Source organism: Oncorhynchus gorbuscha, linkage group LG10, assembly GCF_021184085.1.
Source record: "Oncorhynchus gorbuscha isolate QuinsamMale2020 ecotype Even-year linkage group LG10, OgorEven_v1.0, whole genome shotgun sequence".
Classification (NCBI taxonomy): domain Eukaryota; kingdom Metazoa; phylum Chordata; class Actinopteri; order Salmoniformes; family Salmonidae; genus Oncorhynchus; species Oncorhynchus gorbuscha.
This window is the reverse complement of record NC_060182.1, coordinates 53,761,221-53,784,904: the sequence shown is the minus strand read 5'-3', so window position 1 is coordinate 53,784,904 and position 23,684 is coordinate 53,761,221. Positions and strand designations below refer to the sequence as shown.

General features: G+C 42.3%; 1 protein-coding gene across 1 annotated transcript in view; it reads left to right on the top strand.

Annotated features, from left to right (window-relative positions):
- LOC124046245 (leukocyte tyrosine kinase receptor-like) overlaps positions 1-23,684 on the top strand; it is a 359,722-nt gene that overhangs the window by 287,271 nt on the left and 48,767 nt on the right. The window contains exons 10-11 of the mRNA XM_046366398.1: positions 1,907-2,054; positions 4,951-5,058. Of these exons, the coding sequence (XP_046222354.1) occupies positions 1,907-2,054; positions 4,951-5,058 (256 nt within the window). The remainder of the gene's footprint in view (positions 1-1,906; positions 2,055-4,950; positions 5,059-23,684) is intronic.

Genomic DNA, 23,684 nt, shown 5'->3' with positions numbered 1-23,684 from the left:
TCATCTCAACTTGCTCAATTTCCACATGATTTAGTTCAAGATTAAATTGAGGTTTAGTTCCAAATACAATGCTTTTAGTTTTAGAAATATTTAGGGCTAACTTATTCCTTGCAACCCACTCTGAAACTAACTGCAGCTCTTTGTTGAGTGTTGCAGTCATTTCAGTTGCTGTAGTAGCTGACGTGTATTGTGTTGAGTCATCCGCAGACCGAGTAACTCTGGCTTTACTCAGTCAGTAGCATGTCATTAGTAAAGATTGAAAAAAGCAAGGGGCCTAAACAGCTACCCTGGGGAATTACTGATTCTAACTGGATTATATTTGATAGGCTTCCATTAAAGAACACCATCTGTGTTCTGTTAGACAAGTAACTCTTTATCCACATTATAGCAGGGGGGTGTAAAGCCATAACACATATGTTTTTCCAGCAGCAGGCAATGATCAATAATGTCAAAAGCTGCACTGAAGTCTGTCAAGACAGCCCCCACAATCATTTTATAATCAATTTCTCTAAGCCAATCATCAGTTATTTGTGTAAGTGCTGTGCTTGTTGAGTGTCCTTCCCTATAAGCGTGCTGGAATTCTGTTGTCAATTTGTTTACTGTGAAATAGCATTGGATCTGGTCAAACACAATTTTTTACAGAAGTTTACTAAGGGTTGGTAACTGGCTGATTGGTCTGCTTTTTGAGCCAGTAAGGGGGTCTATACTGTTCTTGGATAGCGGAATGACTTTAGCTACCCTCCAGGCCTGAGGGCACACACTCTCTAGTAGGCTTAAATTGAAGATGTGGCAATATGATCTGCTATTATCCTCAGTAATTTTCCATTGAGATTATCAGACCCCGGTGGCTTGTCATTGTTGATAGACAACAATAATTTTTTTACCTCTTCCACACTGACTGTTATGCAGGTGAATGAGGACCCAAAAGCGACTTGGCGAAAACAGAGTCTTTAATCCAGTAAAGTAACTTTACAATCAAAAGGCATAATTCTACTCGTAATGACGAGAACAGACTGGAGACTTGATCAAGAACTGCAGGTTGCCTCGGGAAGGCACTTGAACGTAGCAGACTCAGACACCTGCTCACCACGCAGCATCTGAGGGAAACACGACACGACAGGGCGATACATAGACACAGCACGGTGAACAATAGACAAGGATCCGACAGGGCAGGAACGGAAAACAAGGAGAGAAATAGGGACTCTAATCAGGGAAAAGGATCGGGAACAGGTGTGGGAAGACTAAATGATTGATTAGGGGAATAGGAACAGCTGGGAGCAGGAACGGAACGATAGAGAGAAGAGAGAGAGGAAGGGAGAGAGAAAAAGGGGAACGAACCTAAAAAGACCAGCAGGGGGAAATGAACAGAGGGAAAAGCAAAATGACAAGACAATCTAAGACAAAACATGACACTGACTTTACAGAATTCAAAGTACAATTCTTGTCTTTCATAATTTGGTCCGATATACTTGGATGTGTAGTGTCCGCGTTTGTTGCTGGCATGTCATCCCTAAGTTTGCTTATCTTGCCAATGAAAAGGGCATTAAAGTAGTTTGCAATATCAGTGGGCTTTGTGATGAATGAATGAATCTGATTCAATGAAGGAAGGAGCCGAGTTGGCTTTTTAATATTAAAGACACAAAACTGAACCATAAGGACTGGAAGCATAGAAATAGTGCACATAGAACGGATCTACTGCTTATCAGTTTTGCTTTCAATGTGGATGACACATATTTAATTCACATTTCTATGTGAATTTGGTCGTGTCGCCCACAAAGTTACATATCAGACCTTTAAGTTAAAGCAAATGTGATAAATGCATTTATAATGTCTTATGTACAGCTGGTTCATACAAAGTAGTAATACCAAAGTCATGCCTTTCTGTTTATGTGTATTTCCAAAACAGGATCACAGCTTGCGGGGCAGCTGGCGGTCGCAGTGTATTGGCCATGACAAAGTCACATGGTGTCCAACTCACAGCGGACTTCCTGCTTCAGAAGGGCGAGTTGCTTTATTTCCTGGTGGGCCAAAAGGGAGAGGACGCTTGCCCCAATGTGAGTACCAACTTCCCAAAAGCTCAGAATACATGTCAAGGCTCAATATTTTAACAATTATGCCTCATCCCAAATTGATCCCTAGCCCCTGCCTCCTAGGCAGGCACTTGGATCTAAATGGACTGTGTAGATCTAACCTTTTTATTTAACTATGCAAGTCAGTTAAGAACAAATTCTTATTTAGAATGACGGCCTAGACCGGCCAAGCCCAGATGACGCTGGGCCAATTGTGCACCGCCCCATGGGACTCCCAATCACTGCTGGATGTGATACAGCCTGGATTCAAACCAGGGACTGTAGTGACACCTCTTGCACTGAGATGCAGTGCTTTAGACCGCTGGGCCACTAAGGAGCCCTATCTAAGATGACTGTATCTAAGAAGGGTCTGATAACTTGGAAAAAACTAATACACTGAAGGCAAACCCAGGTTAAACCAGGGTTCTTAGGCCAGGGGGGGGGGGCTATAGTAAAGGCTTAATTTTGCTTTCTAATTAATCAGGTGGAATCATTGCTTCATCACTTACACCTATACGCAATCCTGTCAGTTATTCACAAGTGCAAAAGTATCCTATTATAGACTACAGCATGGCCTAACTCGATCCAAACTGTGATGTTGAAGCCTCAGGGATATGGCAAAAGAAGAACGTCCTCAAAACTGCTTTGACATTTCCACTGTAAACATTGTTGGATTGAATTGACTCGCATTAGGAAGATGAGAAATGGAAAATAATTATTAACGTTTAAACAGCATTTTTATCCGTTTTCTGTTAAAATTATAACACAAATTCATAAAATTCTACATGAATTCACAATGCTGCCGCACTGCTTCCAGTAACGGTTTAGGTCTCACCACATTTTCAATTTGTCACATCCCTAGGTGAGAGTCTCAGTCTAACAATGGAAATGGCAAGACGCTTGATTTAACTTCTCAAAGTATTGCCATACAGGACTTCGCTGCTGTCGCTTGCCTTTCTCTACCATTTTCTCAAATGTGGATGAGGATGACGTAGTGGTGGAGAGTCGACTCCAAAATAATTGATTCCTCGACTCCTAGCATATCGACTCCCATTTCTAAGTGTCAAGATTCAATTCTGTACGAATCGACTCAAGTCCTAAAATTCAGTATTTTTGGAAAGGAGTGATTAGTTGCAGTACTTTGGAGAACACAAACACTTATATCTTTCAAAGTGAGCTTGAGAGGAACGGAGGGAGAGGGGCACAATATAAAGTCAGGTCTGCCTCCAGGCAGACAGTCAGAACCGTGCACTAGGCCTATCTAACGGTAACCAATAGCTGTATCTCACAATGGAATGCTGTATCTCGCAATTGTTTGGCTTGCAATGTCTCACAACTTCAGTAAAGCAGGGCTTATCGTCAATGAATAGGCTAGGATATTCTACACGGAACAGACCGATTACTGAACACACATGCACATCATTAGTGAAGAGAACGAACAGGCAAGCAGACGAGACAGCACGATGGAGTGAGAGGAAGGGGCAGAAAGAACCGTGGGCTTATGTCTAAGTAATCTGTATCTTGAAATGTCTTGTCTTGCATGCCTCAGAAATTCATCAAAGTATATCTAAAGTTTGACTCTTCCTCTCTGGTTTTATTTAAATTACACAACTTTCCCCTGGCCTTTATATCCAATCGTCTACTTAGCCTATGACACAGAAAATAATATTTTGTGATAACTGGGGAAAAAACAAATAAACATTGTTTTTCGTTTAGGTATGATTTCTTGACATCAAGAATCCCAATTTTGTTTAAACGTTTACACCCCTACTCTCAGCCCATTATTTTGTTTTTGGCCTCATCCCAGAGTTGTCTTATACTTTGGAGTTCTCAGTCAGGAATCATTTGGAAAATGGATCAAAATATCTTGTAGAAAAACGTTGAAATGAAAAGCTGAGAGGTGGCCCAGATGCATTTGGAGTCATTTGAGGTCTATAATTCTATCATGTCTATAATCCTGAAGGGAGTAGATACTCTCAAAGGGGGCGTTTAAACTGATTAGTTGAGTGCCGGTGTGTTCTATGTTCCTCACAGCCTCCCCTCTGTAGAAGTATTAATATCCTTTTAGGCTTTTACACACCATATTAGACACTCACTCACACACACGCACGCACACACACACGCACGCACACACACACACACACACACACACACACACACACGCACGCACGCACACACACACACACACACACACACACACACACACACACACACACACACACACACACACACACACACACACACACACACACACACACACACACACACACACACACACAAAAGCGACAGCCAGAGGTGGGAGGGTGTCGGTTAGGGCAGGAGGGCGGGGTGGGGGGTAATTCTGTGTGAAATTGAGCTCTGGCAAGCCACGGCCTCCCATGGGGCACTGGCCAAGGTCGGAATCCATTGCCCCCTCTCCTCCTGCAGATGTCAATCAAACTCTCCCCTCCAGCTCTGGCTGTAAGGAGCCTGAAGTCCAGATTGATGAAAGTATCGTGGTTGGAATGAAGAGGACTGACTGTCTGGTTACTATTACCTGTCATCAGCACCGCTGGTCGTTTGGCTCTCGATAAATCTCTAATTTGTTACAGTAGCCCAAGGCAGTGATGGGTAGATTGGGTAGAATAAAACACTCCTATGCTCTTGGACACTTGCTCCTATGCTCTTGGACACTCTTGGACACTTGGGAATAGGCTAGTAAAGGCCCAATCCTACCTACATATATGATCTTGGAACTTGACTTTGGCAAACATCTTCCATTGATATCAATGCATGATTTGTGAGGAAGTCTGGATTATACAGATGTACAGTGTCTCAAATGTGTTATTTTCCCCTGTATAAAGAAACTCGGGTATCACTCTCTCCCCATTATCATTGGTAGACCAACGGGACACTGAACAAGATCTGTGTAGAGCAGACACCATTGGACAAGAAGACACAGGTCAAAGGGGGCGGAGGCGGAGGAGGAGGAGCCACCTATGTGTTCAAGGTAAGGAGAAAAGGCTGCGTCGCAAAGCTTTCCCTGTTTTCTTGCCCTACTTGATCACTGATAGGTGGAAAGATTGGGTATGCCTCCTCCATGTTGCCCTTCAACTGTCAGATGTGAAGGATGGAAGTAAAAGAGTCTGGAAAGGTTTAGGGCCGTTGCGGTGACTGCATTACCGCCACTCTGGCAGTCCTGAGTCATGGCCGCAGTCAAATTCCACGTCTCTGTTGAGTCACAGTCATCTCCTCCTATGCACTCAGTACCTGATTGGCGCTGATGCGTTGGTAGTGCCCAACTCACTAACAACCGCTAATGGTCTGGTACTCAGCTCTCTATTGTCCCTCTAATCACTCTGACATCAACGCAATGCAATCGAAAATCACATCAAACACTTATCATCAAAAGAGTAGGCCTATCATGATTTTAAAACTCACCGTTACAGGCTGACCAAATCGGACGCACGTGTGCGCCATCGCGCGCATGTTGATTTTGTACCCCCATACCAGACACGATCAGGACACGCAGGTTGAAATATCATAAAAATCTCTGCACCAATTATATTAATTTGGGGACAGGTTGAAAAGCATTAAACATTTATGGCAATTTAGCTAGCCGGCTTGCTGTTGCTAGCTCATTTGTCCTGGGATATAAATATTGGGTTGTTATTTTACCTGAAATGCACAAGGTCTCTACTCCGACAACTAATCCACAGATAAAAGGGTAAACCGAATTCCTTTCTCGTCATCTCTCCTCCTTCCTCTGGCTTTCATTTTTACTTCTTTGGACTTTCTATGGCGGTTGGCAACCAATTCTATGGTGCATTCTACATTGTTGAATAATAGTGAAGACATCATAACTATAGAATAACACATATGGAATCAGTTAAGAATAAATTATTATTTACTAGGACAGCCTTCCTCCCCGCCGGGGAATTGAACCACGGACTCCCAAGTGCCCACACATGACACAGGGATTCTTTAGCTAAATAGCCCAGCACTGTAGCCTACTTCCAACCGTCACGTTGTACATCGCCATATCTAACGGAAACCCAGAGGGTTTTTTGTTTTTCTTGGAATAGAAGCACCATAACATTAATCCAATTAAGAAAAATGTCATAAAATCAGTCCCATACTATGTTCTTACAAAAAAGGTTTTAAAATCTCTAGTACAGCCACTATTGAAGGCTATCAAATGCTTCTCAAAGATGCCCTCTGGTGGTCAAACTAGCACTAACTAGCATTAATGGTACCAGTAGTTTGCAATTAAATAACATGCCAAATAATTATTTGGCACACCGCAAGCTGTGCTGCAGTACGCTGCAACTTTTAAAGGAAGAACCACTGTACGAGTCCTGTTTACTCTAGCTGTTTTAACGTAACTTACTTATTGGCAAAAAGGCCTACTTCAATATACAGTATATCAGTCAATTAGTCATTTAATTGTGCATGTCATCATACAGCATACAAGTTATCCATGTCTCTAAATACAGTAAAGCATTTTTTTGTTATAAATCACAACATGTCGGCTAAAGCGATTGAATTAACGAATGCATTTGGCTGTTTATAATATTGGCTATACTAGAGACTTTAAAACCTTTTCTTGTTCGAACAGACTATTTGGAATTATTATTGTATTTGTTGTGCTGTTTATACTGTTAGCAATTTAAATGAGTGAAACTCATTAATTTTATGGTGTTTATATTCCAAGAATAAATTAAAATCCATTTTACAGTAACATATGTAGGCCTCAGGGTTTCCGTTAGGTAAAGGTGTCACTCTACAATGTGATCAGTCGGGAGTAGGCCTAGGCTACTAGTGAGAGTGAAGAGCAAAATAATCCTAACATTTCCACTCCCTAATTGTAGCCTAACCAATACCCAAACAGAGATTCAGTGAAAATAAAAATCTTATTGATTTATCAAGACCAGTCCCCATGCTTGTCTCAAAGCAGCGCTGAAATAGTTGACCATATGCGGGCAAGTAGGCTGTTGCTTCAAATCATTTTATAACAATTGGATGACTTTGGGTGTTTCAGTAAGCAACAAGTTGTTGCCTTCAATTCCATTAGTCTACTTTATTCCAATATTTCTGACAGTCAGTGATACTTATTTCCATAGTAATTAGTTATGGATCCATCCAGATGTGGTTAGAAAACAGTGCATGTGGTGGGCTATGCAAAGAGATGGGTGATGTGGCATGCATCGCAAACACCCATGAATACATTTAAAGTCACTAAACTCGGCAAGAATCTATTGTCCTGCTGATAGACCATCAAGGTTGGACAGCTTCTTTTTAATTCAAATTTATTGAAAAGGCTGTTAAACCATTTACACCTGGTCCACAGAGTTGGTGCGTACTTACAGTACAGAGCACTTTTACTCCATTCTCCGCAAGACACTCTACCAATGCCACCAGGTTATTCTTTATATTCTTAATAAATAAAACACCTACATTAAATAGATCAGGTCTTCAAACTATGTGAAACCTTTTTTTTATGTATATCTGTGCTTAGTAGCAGAGGCTTCATGTTTTATAATATATAATAATAATATTATATGCCATTTAGCAGACGCTTTTATCCAAAGCGACTTACAGTCATGTGTGCATACATTCTACGTATGGGTGGTCCCGGGGATCGAACCCACTACCCTGGCGTTACAAGCGCCATGCTCTACCAACTGAGCTACAGAAGGAGCACTTGTTAATTTAGCAGACATCACTTGCATATATACAGTCAACACATATTGTAAGAATGTAATGGAATATAACAGACCATTTTAGTTTCCCTTACAATAAAAACCTTACAGTGTAACAAAAGTTTTCTTATTAAGTAATAAGCTTTAATAAGTTACAGGTTTTTCGGACAGCTTTTCTTTGTGTGTGTGAGCGTGGGACAGAGAAGAGCAATTATTCCACTACTGTTCCAAATTCAATCACTCTCTTCTTCTTCATCATCATCATTCAGTTGATTCAAAATCAATTATAATACATTTTGACACTCCTATTCAACAACTCCAAATCGCTTTTGCATTTGCTCCAAAGGGATAACTTCAAATGTCATTATATATAGTAGGTTAATTAAATAATCTATAATAATAAAAATGTTCTTTATTAGTCTAGTGGATATAATTATTTTAGGTACAGTGCCTTGCAAAAGTATTCATCCCCCTTGGTGTTTTTCCTATTTTGTTGCATTACAACCTGTAATTTAAATTGATTTTAATTTGGATTACATGTAATGGACATACACAAAATAGTCCAAATTGGTGAAGTGATATGAAAAAAATAACTTGTTTCAAAAAGTTCTTTAAAAAAAATGGAAAAGTGATGCATGCATATGTATTCACCCCCTTTGCTATGAAGCCCCTAAATAAGATCTGGTGCAACCAATTACCTCCAGAAGTCACACACATAATTAGTTAGATTGCACACAGGTGGACCTTATTTAAGTGTCACATGATCTTTCACATGATCTCAGTATATGTACACCTGTTCTGAAAGGTCCCAGAGTCTGCAACACCACTAAGCAAGGGGCACCACCAAGCAAACGGCACCATGAAGACCAAGGACCTTTCCAAACAAGTCAGCGACAAAGTTGTGGAGAAGTACAGATTTGGGTTGTAAAAAAATATCTGAAACTTTGAACATCCCACAGAGCACAATTAAATCCATAATAAAAAAAATGGAAAGAATATGACACAACAACAAACCTGCCAAGAGAGGGCCACCCACCAAAATTCAAGGAGGGAATTAATCAGAGAGGCAACAAAGAGACCAAATATAACCCTGAAGGAGCTGCAAAGCTCCACAGCGAAGATTGGAGTATTTGTCCATAGGACCACTTGATCCGTACACTCCACAGAGCTGGGCTTTACGGAAGAGTCACCAGAAAAAAAAGAAAGAGTCACTTAAAAAAAAGAAAATAAGCAAACACATTTGGTGTTCGCCAAAAGGAATGTGGGAGACTTCCCAAACATATGGAAGAAGGTACTCTGGTCAGATGAGACTAAAATTGAGCTTTTTGGCCATCAAGGAAAACACTATGTCTGGCGCAAACCCGACAGCTCTCATCCCGCTGAGAACACCATCCCAATATGGTGGTGGCAGCATCATGCTGTGGGGAGGTTGTTCATCGGCAGGGAATGGGAAACTGGTCAGAATTAAAGAAACGATGGATGGCGCTAAATACAAGGAAATTCTTGAGGGAAACCTGTTTCAGTTGTCCAGAGATTTGAGACTGGGACTGAGATTCACTTTTCAGCAGGACAATGACCCTAAGCATACTGCTAAAGCAACACTTGAGTGGTTTAAGGGGAAACATTTAAATGTCTTGGAATGGCCTAGTCAAAGCCCAGACTTCAATCCAATTGAGAATCTGTGGTATAACATAAAGATTGTTGTTCACCAGCAGAACCCATCCAACTAACAGGAGCTGGAGCAGTTTTGCCTTGAAGAATGGGCAAAAATCCCAGTGGTTTGATGTGCCAAGCTTAGAGATATACCCCAGGAGACTTGCATCTGTAATTGCTGTATAAATTGGCTCTACGAAGTATTGACTTTGGGGAGGTGAATAGTTATGCACGCTCATGTTTTCTATTTTGTTGTATTATTTCTTGTTTGCTTCACAATAAAAAAATATTTTGCATCTTCAAAGTGGTAGGCATGTTGTGTAAATCAAATGATACAAACCCCACAAAAATCTATTTTAATTTCAGGTTGTAAGGCAACAAAGGAAAAATGCCAAGGGAGGTGAATACTTTCGCAAGCCACTGTATATCATGTCAAATAGGCCTCGTGTTTAATCATTGTCAAAAGTGCAAGAGATACTGTTGCATGACAAACAGGTGCTGTTAGATTACAACATAATATATCTGCCAGTTTGGAACAAGGTAAACAATACTAAATAAAGGATAAGTAATACCAGAGAGTATGTTATAATGAAAAAAAAAGTGTAAAGCCTTTATACATTATAGCAAAGTTTAAAAACAGCCAGATTTGTGAAATTGCTTTATCCAAAATGTTGTGGTTGCGTGAGGCATGGTGATCATGGAATCAATAGGATATGAAACAAATACTCCAATAGGCAACAGAATGACAATATATTATAATAGACTATAAAACAGTTAAATATATGTAGGGGTTGATGCATTTTTCGTTAGGGAAAATATGGTCTGTGATATTGAGTTAGAAATGTAAAACTTCAGAGTGCTTAATAAGCATCGAATACATTGCAAGTTTGCCCTTTTGTGCCATTAGGCTACACGTTACAATAGGATTCCTCTCTGACGTACCACAGCATCAGTAGTCTAAACTGTTGCACAAATTGGGGGATTTTTCACACATTGTCAAGCTATTAGACTATACTTTGTAAATTAATTGAGGTGTGAATGTTTGTCAGTCTCTTTCCTATTGCAATAGAGTCCTGCAATCAGGCCAAAAAAAATCAACAGGCGGATTGCCCCGGAGTTGAAAGAGAATTTGGGTAAATACAATGGCTCAATTACACTTGACATGTGGACTGCCGATGTTCTAAAATAGAATACTTGTACCTTACAGCCCATTACATAAATGAAGACTGAACGTTTTCCACCATGGAGTGGGACAGGGCATCACAAAACTAACATAAGGCCAGTTATTGTGAAAGAATACTTGTGGATCGTGTTGATTTCCTCTATCGCTTCAAGAGGCCTACTGTCCACCTGGTAATTGTGTGGTTAACGTGTCACCTTCAGATGGATGTGTGGTTTCAGAGAAAAGCCAGCTGTGAGCGACCAGACACGGTGGATGACATCCTTTTCCTGTACAGCAATTTGAAGAGATTCAATGTCATCACTGTTTTTTAAGTTATTGTTTTGGTATATTAATTTGTTTTCTAATATTTGAAGGCTCTTTAAAGTGAATTGAGTTGTGAATGTAGTGCATTGCATTGTGAAGGGAAAAAAATCAGTTCTTACTTCATGGCACGGTTTATTTTTAGCCAAATCAAAATCAAATCCTCAAATCCTCTGCTGTTTCCTGAAGTCCACGATCAGCTCTTTTGTTTTGTCGACATTGATAGAGTTTGTTTCCCTGTCACCACACTCCCAGGGCACTCACCTCCCATCTGTAGGCTGTCTTGTCATTGTTGGTAATCAGGCCTACTACTGTTGTGACGACTGCAAACTTGATGATTGAGTTGGAGGCGTGCTTGGTCACACAGTCATGGGTGAACAGGGATTACAGGAGGGGGCTGAGCACACACCCTTGTGGGGCCCCTGTGTTGAAGATCAGTGAAGTGGAGGTGTTGTTTCCTACCTCCACCAGCTGGGGGAGGCCGGTAAGGAAGTCCAGGACCCAGTTGCATAGGGTGTGGTTCAGACCCAGGGCCCGAGCTTAATGATGAGCTTGGAGGGTATGGTGTTGAATGCTGATCTATAGTCAATGAACAGCATTCTTCCATACATATTCAGCTTGTCAGTCGTGGAGAAATTACTTAATTGTTGTACTTGAGTAAAAGTAAAGACACCTTAATAGAACATTACTCAAGTAAAAGTGAAAGTCACCCAGTAAAATACTTCTTGAGTAAAGGTCTAAAAGTATTTGGTTTTAAATATACTTGTGTATCAAAAGTAAACAGCCTAGTGGTTATAGCGTTGGACTAGTAACCGCAAGGTTGCAAGTTCATATCCCCGAGCTGACAAGGTACAAATCTGCCGTTCTGCCCCTGAACAGGCAGTTAACCCACTGTTCCTAGGCCGTCATGAAGCTAGCTAGCTTACAAAGAATAACAACAAAAAATATCTAGTTAACAGAAGAAAGGAAGACAAAATAAGGACAAAAGAAGGACAGAAGAAAAAGGAAAAGAAAGAGGACAACAAAGTGAAACAGTCAGCACTTCTATTGCAACTTCGTATTTCGTCGTCCTAACGTAGTCTACACTGCTATCTGCCCAGCAGCTAGCCAGCTAGCAAACGTCCACCGTCTACCGAATAGCAGCACTGTAGAAACTATTACACTCAACTGAACGACTTGATTAGTGTAGTGTTAGCTAGCTACATAGTTGTCTTTGCTGTCTTCGTATCCAAGATAATTGTGTAGTTTAGAGCGTGTAGTCTTAGAGTGATTATCTTAATTTACCGAGGTTAGCTAGCCAGCTATTTGTCGTCCTTAACGTAGGAGACACTGCTAGCTAGCCAACAGCTAGCCAACGTCTACTGAATAGAACTTCCGCACTCAACAACCCGGTCGCATTCCGCTTCGCTCCACAGGTAGTATCACATTTTTCATTTCATTTCATTACAGCACAACGGTTTGATTTGTTTGATCGTAGCTAGCTACATAGCTAGCTACATAGCCGTCTGTGTATCAAAGATAATTGTGTAGTCTAGAGCGATTTTCTAGGTTAGCTAGCCAGCTATTGTCGTTCTTTTAACGCAACGTAACGTAACCAACACTGCTAGCTAGCCAGCTAGCCCCCGAATAGCAGCACTGTAGAAACTACTACACTCAACGGAACGACTTGATTAGTGTAGTGTCAACAACGCAGCCACTGTCAGCTAGCCTACAAAGTCAACAACGCAGCCACTGCCAGCTAGCCTACTTCAGCAGTACTGTATCATTTTTATTAATTTTAGTCAATAAGATTCTTGCTACGTAAGCTTAACTTTCTGAACATTCGAGACGTGTAGTCCACTTGTCATTCCAATCTCCTTGCATTAGCGTAGCCTCTTCTGTAGCCTGTCAACTATGTGTCTGTCTATCCCTGTTCTCTCCTCTCTGCACAGACCATACAAACGCTCCACACCGCGTGGCCGCTGCCACCCTAATCTGGTGGTCCCAGCGCGCACGACCCACGTGGAGTTCCAGGTCTCCGGTAGCCTCTGGAACTGCCAATCTGCAGCCAACAAGGCAGAGTTCATCTCAGCCTATGCCTCCCTCCAGTCCCTCGACTTCTTGGCACTGACAGAAACATGGATCACCACAGATAACACTGCTACTCCTACTGCTCTCTCTTCGTCCGCCCACGTGTTCTCGCACACCCCGAGTGCTTCTGGTCAGCGGGGTGGTGGCATAGGGATCCTTATCTCTCCCATGTGGTCATTCTCTCTTTCTCCCCTTACCCATCTGTCTATCGCCTCCTTTGAATTTCATGCTGTCACAGTTACCAGCCCTTTCAAGCTTAACATCCTTATCATTTATCGCCCTCCAGGTCCCCTCGGAGAGTTCATCAATGAGCTTGATGCCTTGATAAGCTCCTTTCCTGAGGACGGCTCACCTCTCACAGTTCTGGGCGACTTTAACCTCCCCACGTCTACCTTTGACTCATTCCTCTCTGCCTCCTTCTTTCCACTCCTCTCCTCTTTTGACCTCACCCTCTCACCTTCCCCCTACTCACAAGGCAGGCAATACGCTCGACCTCATCTTTACTAGATGCTGTTCTTCCACTAACCTCATTGCAACTCCCCTCCAAGTCTCCGACCACTACCTTGTATCCTTTTCCCTCTCGCTCTCATCCAACACTTCCCACACTGCCCCTACTCGGATGGTATCGCGCCGTCCCAACCTTCGCTCTCTCTCCCCCGCTACTCTCTCCTCTTCCATCCTATCATCTCTTCCCTCTGCTCAAACCTTCTCCAACCTATCTCCTGATTCTGCCTCCTCAACCCTCCTCTCCTCCCTTTCTGCATCCTTTGACTCTCTATGTCCCCTATCTTCCAGGCCGGCTCGGTCCTCCCCTCCCGCTCCGTGGCTTGACGACTCAATGCGAGCTCACAGAACAGGGCTCCGGAAGGCCGAGCGGAAATGGAGGAAAACTCGCCTCCCTGCGGACCTGGCATCCTTTCACTCCCTCCTCTCTACATTTTCCTCCTCTGTCTCTGCTGCTAAAGCCACTTTCTACCACTCTAAATTCCAAGCATCTGCCTCTAACCCTAGGAAGCTCTTTGCCACATTCTCCTCCCTCCTGAATCCTCCTCCCCCTCCCCCTCCTCCCTCTCTGCAGATGACTTCGTCAACCATTTTGAAAAGAAGATCGACGACATCCGATCCTCGTTTGCTAAGTCAAACAACACCGCTGGTTCTGCTCACACTGCCCTACCCTGTGCTCTGACCTCTTTCTCCCCTCTCTCTCCAGATGAAATCTCGCGTCTTGTGACGGCCGGCCGCCCAACAACCTGCCCGCTCGACCCTATCCCCTCCTCTCTTCTCCAGACCATTTCCGGAGACCTTCTCCCTTACCTCACCTCGCTCATCAACTTATCCCTGACCGCTGGCTACGTCCCTTCCGTCTTCAAGAGAGCGAGAGTTGCACCCCTTCTGAAAAAACCTACACTCGATCCCTCCGATGTCAACAATTACAGACCAGTATCCCTTCTTTCTTTTCTCTCCAAAACTCTTGAACGTGCCGTCCTTGGTCAGCTCTCCCGCTATCTCTCTCAGAATGACCTTCTTGATCCAAATCAGTCAGGTTTCAAGACTAGTCATTCAACTGAGACTGCTCTTCTCTGTATCACGGAGGCGCTCCGCACCGCTAAAGCTAACTCTCTCTCCTCTGCTCTCATCCTTCTAGACCTATCGGCTGCCTTCGATACTGTGAACCATCAGATCCTCCTCTCCACCCTCTCCGAGTTGGGCATCTCCGGCGCGGCCCACGCTTGGATTGCGTCCTACCTGACAGGTCGCTCCTACCAGGTGGCGTGGCGAGAATCTGTCTCCTCACCACGCGCTCTCACCACTGGTGTCCCCCAGGGCTCTGTTCTAGGCCCTCTCCTATTCTCGCTATACACCAAGTCACTTGGCTCTGTCATAACCTCACATGGTCTCTCCTATCATTGCTATGCAGACGACACACAATTAATCTTCTCCTTTCCCCCTTCTGATGACCAGGTGGCGAATCGCATCTCTGCATGTCTGGCAGACATATCAGTGTGGATGACGGATCACCACCTCAAGCTGAACTTCGGCAAGACGGAGCTGCTCTTCCTCCCGGGGAAGGACTGCCCGTTCCATGATCTCGCCATCACGGTTGACAACTCCATTGTGTCCTCCTCCCAGAGCGCTAAGAACCTTGGCGTGATCCTGGACAACAAACTGTCGTTCTCAACTAACATCAAGGCGGTGGCCCGTTCCTGTAGGTTCATGCTCTACAACATCCGCAGAGTACGACCCTGCCTCACACAGGAAGCGGCGCAGGTCCCAATCCAGGCACTTGTCATCTCCCGTCTGGATTACTGCAACTCGCTGTTGGCTGGGCTCCCTGCCTGTGCCATTAAACCCCTACAACTCATCCAGAACGCCGCAGCCCGTCTAGTGTTCAACCTTCCCAAGTTCTCTCACGTCACCCCGCTCCTCCGCTCTCTCCACTGGCTTCCAGTTGAAGCTCGCATCCGCTACAAGACCATGGTGCTTGCCTACGGAGCTGTGAGGGGAACGGCACCTCAGTACCTCCAGGCTCTGATCAGGCCCTACACCCAAATAAGGGCACTGCGTTCATCCACCTCTGGCCTGCTCGCCTCCCTACCACTGAGGAAGTACAGTTCCCGCTCAGCTCAGTCAAAACTGTTCGCTGCTCTGGCTCCCCAATGGTGGAACAAACTCCCTCACGACGCCAGGACAGCGGAGTCAATCACCACCTTCCGGAGACACCTGAAACCCCACCTCTTTAAGGAATACCTAGGATAGGATAAAGTAATCCTTCTCACCCCCCCCTTAAAATATTTAGATGCACTATTGTAAAGTGGTTGTTCCACTGGATGTCATAAGGTGAATGCACCAATTTGTAAGTCGCTCTGGATAAGAGCGTCTGCTAAATGACTTAAATGTAAATGTAAATGTCATTGAAAATAAGAAATTGTTCTTAACTCACTTGCCTAGTTAAATAAATTATATTAAACAAACCGGACAGCACCATTTTCTTGTTTTTTATTTATTTACGGATAGTCAGGGGCACACTCCAACACGCAGACATCATTTAAAAATAAAGCATGTGTCTGTCGTAAGTCCGCCAGATCAGAGGCAGAAGAGATGAGCAGGGATGTTCTCTTGATAAGTACGTGAATTGGACCATTTTCCTTTCAGACAAAGCTTTCAAAGTGTAATGAGTACTTTTGGGTGTCAGGAAAAAATGAATGTGGTAAAAAGTATATTATTTTCTTTAGGAAATGTAGTGAAGTAAAAGTAAAAATTGTCCAAAATATAAATAGTTAAGAAAAGTACAGATACCCCATAAAACTATTTAAGTAGTACATTGAAGTATTTGTAGTTTTAGTTAAGTACTTTACACCACTGCCTCTTGTCCAGATGGGATAGGGCAGTGTGATGGCGATTGCATCGTCTGTGGATCAATTGGGGTGGTAAGCAAATTGAAGTGGGTCTAGGGTGTCAGGTATGGTAGAGGTGATATGATCCTTAGCTAGCCTCTCAAATCACTTCATGATCACAGAAGTGATTGCTACGGGTACAGGAACAGTGGTGGACATATAGAAGCAAGTGGAGACAGCAGACTAGGATAGGAAGAGATTGAATATGTCCGTAAACACTCCAGCTAGCTGGTCTGCGCATGCTCTGGGGACGCGGCTAAGGATGCCGTCTGGGCTGGCAGCCTTGCGAGGGTTAAGGAGAAGAATATCCTAAGTTCCATGCATAACACTTGAATTTTCAGCAACATTTATAATGAGTATTTCTGTGAATTCATGTGGCTCTCTGCAATATCACTGCATGTTTTGGAACTACTGAACATAACACACCAATGTAAAATAAGATTTTTGGATAAAAAATATTAACTTTACCAAACAAAAACTACATGTATCATCAAAGGGCAGTGATTCATTTTATCTCTATTTGTGCTTTTTGTGACTCCTCTCTTTGGCTGGAAAAATGGCTGGGTTTTTCTGTGAGTTGGTGGTGACCTAACATAATTGTTTGTGGAGCTTTCGCTGTAAAGCATTTTTGAAATCAGACACTGTGGCTGGATTAATGAGAATTATATCTTTAAAATGGTGCCTAATACTTGTATTTTTGAGGAATTAGATTTCTGAGATTTCTGTTGATTTGTATTTGGCGACCTGCAATTTCATTGGCTGTTGGCGAGTGTTCCACTAGCGGAACCCCAGTCCTAGACAGGTTGCAACCGATGTGTCAGATTTTTAAAAAACTTTACGGAAAAAGCATAATCTGAGAACGGCGCTCAGAGCCCAAACCAGCCAAAAGAAATGTCTGCCATGCTGCGCAGTCAACATTAGTCACAAAAAGCATTATAAATATTTACTTACCTTTGATGATCTTCATAGAATGCACTCCCAGGAATCGCAGTTCCACAATAAATGCTTGTTTTGTTCGATAATGTCCATCATTTATGTGCATTTATGTTCAAATAGCTTCTTTTGTTAGTGCATTTGGTAAACAAATCAAAAAGCGCGTTCAGGTCCAGTCGGATGAAAAGTTCAAAAAGTTATATTATAGGTCGAAGAAACTTGTCAAACTAAGTATAGAATCAGTCTTTAGGATGTTTTTATCATAAATGTTCAATAATTTAATTTAAGAATTCCGATGTCTGTAGAAAAACAATGGAACGAGAGATACCTTTCATGTGAATTGCGCGTGACTGTGAACGAGGCTGCTGGCAGACCCCTTAGACAAACAGCTCACATCTGGCCCCCCTTCACAGGAGAAGCCTGAAACAATGTTCTAAAGACGGTTGACATCTAGTGGAAGCCTTAGGAAGTGCAACATAACCCATATCCCACTGTGAATTCGATAGGAGCTGAGTTCAAAATCTACAAACCTCAGATTTCCCACTTCCTGTTTGGATTTTTTTCTCAGGTGTTTGCCTGCCATATGAGTTCTGTTATACTCATAGACATTATTCACACAGTTTTAGAAACGTCAGAGTGTTTTCTATTCAATACTAATAATAATATGCATATATTAGCATATGGGACTGAGTAGGAGGCAGTTCACTCTGGGCACGCTATTCATTCAAAAGTGAAATGCTGCCCCCTATCCCAAAGAATTTAACACGCTTAAATTATTTACTAACATTGGCCACGGAGAATTGTCTCTATTTTACCTCTATTTTACCTCTCTCCAAGATAGAGAAGCCATAATGCTACTTTTTGAGCGCCGACTCATAGTATAGCCTAGTGAACGAAACCTGTAATGTTAAAAATAAATGTAACACAGCGATTGCATTCAGAAGAAATGCATCTAACTATATATATGTAGAACATGCATATTTAGTCAAAGTTTATGATGTGTATTCCTTGTTAGCTGACGTTATCTGCCGGAGCTATCGTCATTTCTCAGGACATTTGAGTAGCATTTTTTGAACGATGCATCATTGTAAACAGAGATTTATGGATATATATAGCATATTATTGAAAAAAACATACATGTACTGTGTAACATGTTATATTACTGTCATCTGATGAAGATTTCAAAAGGTTAGTGCATTATTTTTATTTTAATCCTGCGTTTGTTGATTGCATATTTTTTTCAACTTGGCTATGCAAATTAGCTGTGTCTTCGGTGGTGGTTTGACATAAATATGTGCTATGTTTTCGCCGAAAAACATTTTAGAAATCGGACTTGCTGGGTAGATAAACAAGGTGTTTATCTTTCATTTGAGCCATTGGACTTGTTAATGTGTGGAGGTTAAATATTTTTAGGAATATTTTTGCGTTCCATGCGGGGGGGGGGTGGAACCCTAGTCCCCTTCTGGTTAAGGATGGAATAACTACACTGTTTGTATTTGGCCATATTCCCAGTCACCTTGCCATGGTTAAATGCAGTTGGTCGCACTTTCAGTTTTGCGCGAATGCTGACATCTATCCATGGTTTCTGGTTAGGGTAGGTTTTAACCTTTAGCGACTAGCAAACCTGTATCCGGGAGCGTAATCATAGCCTCAAATGCATTAGCATAACGCAGCGGACATAAATACCACTAGAAACTTTTCCTATTCATGAAAATCGCAAATAAATGAATAAAATATATTCAAACACAAGCTTAGCCTTTTGTTAACAACACTGTCATCTCAGATGTTCAAAATATGCGTTACAGCCAACGCTAGACAAGCATTTGTGTAAGTTTATCATGGCATAATGCTATGCTAGGCTCTGCTGGCAGCAGGCAACATTTTCACGAAAATAAGAAAAGCAACCAAATTAAATAATTTACCTTTGAAGAACTTTGGATGCTTTCACTCAGGAGACTCCCAGTTAGATAGCAAATGTTCCGTTTTTCCGAAAAAGCTCCCGTTTCTTCATCATGATTGGCTGAGAAATCGACCGAAAAAAAATTAGCTACATAATATCGACAAACACGGCAAACGTTGTTTAGGATCCATCCTCAAGGTGTTTTTAACAAATATATTCAATAATATATCGGTTGAGGCAATTGGTTTCTCATAAGAAGCGATTGGAAAAATGGCTACCTCAGTATTTTATGCAAGATTCTCTGCGGGAGACACCATGTGACCACATGTTACATATGGTCCCTTACAGCCATTCTTCAATGGAAATGCCTAAAAAGACGTCACAATGCTGTAGCCACCTTGGGAATGTGTGGAGAATGAAAGCTCATTCGTAGCTCATTCACAGCCATATAAGGAGTCATTGGCATGAGGCAGTTAAAAAAAATACGGCACTTCCTGATAGGATTTTTATCTGGGTTTCGCCTGTAACATCAGTTCTGTTGCACTCACAGACAATATCTTTGCAGTTTTGGAAACGTCAGAGTGTTTTCTTTCCAAAGCTGTCAATTATATGCATAGTCGAGCATCTTTTTGTGACAAAATATCTTGTTTAAAACGGGAACGTTTTTCATCCAAAGTTTTTAATAGCGCCACCTAGTCGCAAGAAGTTAATGGTCACAGTGGGTACAACATCTCCTATACACTTCTTGATAAACTCAGTCACCGTATCTGTGTATTCATCAATGTTATTCTTAGAGGCTACTTGGAATATATCTTCAAGCGTAGATTCCGATTGGTCAGACCAGTGTTGAATATTCCTTAGCACGGGTACTTCCTGTTTGTGTTTCTGACTATAGGAAGGGAGGAGCAAAATGGAGCCGTGATCAGATTTGCCTAAGGGAGGGCGGGGGTGGGCCTTGTAGGCATTCCAGATGTTGGAGTGGCAGTGGTCAAGGGTTTTAGCAGCTCGAGTACTACAGTCAATGTGTGGATATAACTTTGGTAGTGTTTTACTCAAATTTGCTTTGTTGTAATCTCCAGCTACAATAAATGCACCCTCAGGATATGTGTTTCCCAATTTGCATAAAGTCCAATGAAGTTCTTTGAGCCATTGTGGTATCGGCTTGAGGGGGAATATACACGGCTGTAACCTAAGAACATTTTCTTGGGAGGTAACACGGTCTGCATTTGATTGTGAGGTATTCTAGGTCGGGGGAACAAAATTACTTGAGTTTCTGTATGTTATCACAATCACACCATGAGTGGTTAATCATGAAACATACACCCCTACCTTTCTTCTTACCAGAGAGTTCTTTATTCCTGTCTGCGCAATATACTAAGAACCCAGCTGGCTGTATGGACAAAGACAGTATATCCTGAGAGAGCCATGTTTCTGTGAAACAGAGTATGTGTTACAATCCCTGATGTCTCTCTGGATGGAGATTCTCTCCCTGAGCTGGTCTACTTTATTATCCAGAGACTGAACATTAGCGAGTAATATACTCTGAAGTGGTGGGTGGTGTGTGCGCCTCCTGTGTCGGACTTGAAGTCCACTCCAAATACCTCTTCTCCGCCGGAGGTGTTTTGGATCAGCCTTTGGAATCAATTCAATTGCATTGGGGGGTAGGAACAAATGATCCAATTCGGGAAAGTCGTATTCCAGATCGTAATGCTGGTATCCCAAAAACATTTCTGTCTGTATGTAATAACAGAAAACATTTCTTGGGCTTGCAGACAAATTAATTAATGCAGGAAAAGAGGAATAATAGCCTACTTACTGTCGTCATAAAAACAATTAGACAAAAAAAGGTATATTATTTTATTGGGTAACTGATCGGCTCTTGGAATTCATTAAGAGGTGGCTTCTATCTTCAATATAATCATTTATTCAGAGGGTTAAACTCATAGGTCTTTGGTAGTTAATTCAATTCGATTACCAGGTTAATTTTGCATTAGGTTATAATAATCCATGCCTTCTGGGAATGTCCAAAAGTTATGGGTGGAGTTAGAAATGTGGCTGTCAGAAGTATCACAATGGAAATTAACTTTTTATCCATCTGTCTGCATATTTCAAGACATGGCATATAAGGGTGCAGAGATACCATACCCTATGCGTTGGACAATACTTTTCTCGTCAATCATCTTGAAATACATATACTTAAAAACTGAAAATCAACCAATGTCCGCCTTGAAATGCTTTATTATCCAAATGTTGAAAGTGCATGTGGGCAACAGAGAGAAATAAAATGGTGCAGTTTGAGGCCATGTGGCAGAGAGTGATGCGGGCGCTGGAGATGGCGGTGTGAGCAGGTGGATCTGGGCAGGTGTGATGTAGTTGTAGTTTGTATGTGTATGTTTTGTATTGTCTAAAAATATTAAATCAAATCTTACAAAAATGTAAATAGGGAAAAATGAAAGACTTGCAAAAGGCATTTGATTATTCATTATGAATAGGATTCATTTGATTTATTTTGTTAACATTCTTCATTATAACCACAATCTCACAAATAATTGAACACACACAACATGAGCAGATTAACTTGGTCAAAACATTTCTTTATTAAAGACTATCAGGAACAATATTGGTACTTATTTATTTTGATCCAAAGCCACAGATGAGTGAGTCACTCAGCTTTATGCTGACAAATATAGCTTTATGCTGCAAAATAGCCTACTAAATAGGCCAAGACTAAATAAATATATTAGATTGCCTAAATAAACTAGTACATCTCTTAAATAAATTAAGTAGCTCAGGTCTTGAAAATATGGGCAACACCACCCCCCTTATTCTCGCTGCACTCTCTTTCATTCAGTTACTTCTTTACATCAGCAAAGAAGAACTTTCAGAAACTCACTTTATATAGAGAGGCTATCACTCTTTCACACTGTGGTGAATAAAGTTTGTTATTTAGAATTATTTATTTCTGTTTTTAGAGGGAGAGAAACCAAAAGCCCACCGTGCCTATTTTTCGAAAATAATCAGTCCACATGTCAAGTGGTGGTCCTTCTGTAGCTCAGTTGGTAGAGCATGGCGCTTGTAACGCCAGGGTAGTGGGTTCGATTCCCGGGACCACCCATACGTAGAATGTATGCACACATGACTGTAAGTCGCTTTGGATAAAAGCATCTGCTAAATGACATATATTATTATTATATTATATTATAAGTGTAATTGTATTTACCCAAGTTCTCTCTCAACTCCACGACCACCCGGCAGCAACTTTTTGGGGACCTGATGCAGGAATCTAGTGCCAGAGAAGAGCGACTCTCGGACTGAAACATTCAGACCTCCATTAATTTACGAAAAGATAGTCAATTGTGCCACAGTTTAGACTACCGATAGATCAGCATTCTAATTCCCCCTTGTGATAGTGATAGTGATAGTAACACACACACACACACACACAGACCTCTACCTAGAGTCTTCCTGTCCCAATACAGCCCTGGAGGTAACATACACACACACACACACACACACACACACACACACACACACACACACACACAACACACACACACACACACACACACACACACACACACACACACACACACACACACACACACACACACACACGGACCTCTAACTAGAGTCTTCCTGTCCCAACACAGCCCTGGAGGTAACACACACACACACACACACACACACACACACACACACACACACACACACACACACACACACACACACACACACACACACACACACACACACACACACACACACACACACACACACACACACACACACACACACACACACACACACACACACACACTACCTAGAGTCTTCCTGTCCCAACACAGCCCTGGAGGTAACACACACACACACACACACACACACACACACACACACACACACACACACACACACACACACACACACACACACACACACACACACACACACACACACACACACACACGGACCTCTACCTAGAGTCTTCCTGTCCCAACACAGCCCTGGAGGTAACACACACACACACACACACACACACACACACACACACACACACACACACACACACACACACACACACACACACACACACACACACACACACACGCGCGGACCTCTACCTAGAGTCTTCCTATCCCAACACAGCCCTGGAGGTAACACACACACACACACACGGACCGACCGGACGGACTGTTTACAAATGTTCCATCCAGAGAAAAAATCCCTTTTCTCCTGGTATAAACTCGGTATTTCCAGCCCAAACAGGAAGTGTCAAACACAAACCTCTACTGGATCGATGGGTCGCCCCCCTTTGGGGCGGTTGAGCTAACACGATTAGCATGAGGTTGGGCTAACATAGGCTAACACGATTAGCATGAGGTTGAGCTAACGTAGGCTAATTCGATTAGCATGAGGTTGAGCTAATGTAGGCTAATGCGATTAGCATGAGGTTGAGCTAACGTAGGCTAATGCGATTAGCATGAGGTTGAGCTAACGTAGGCT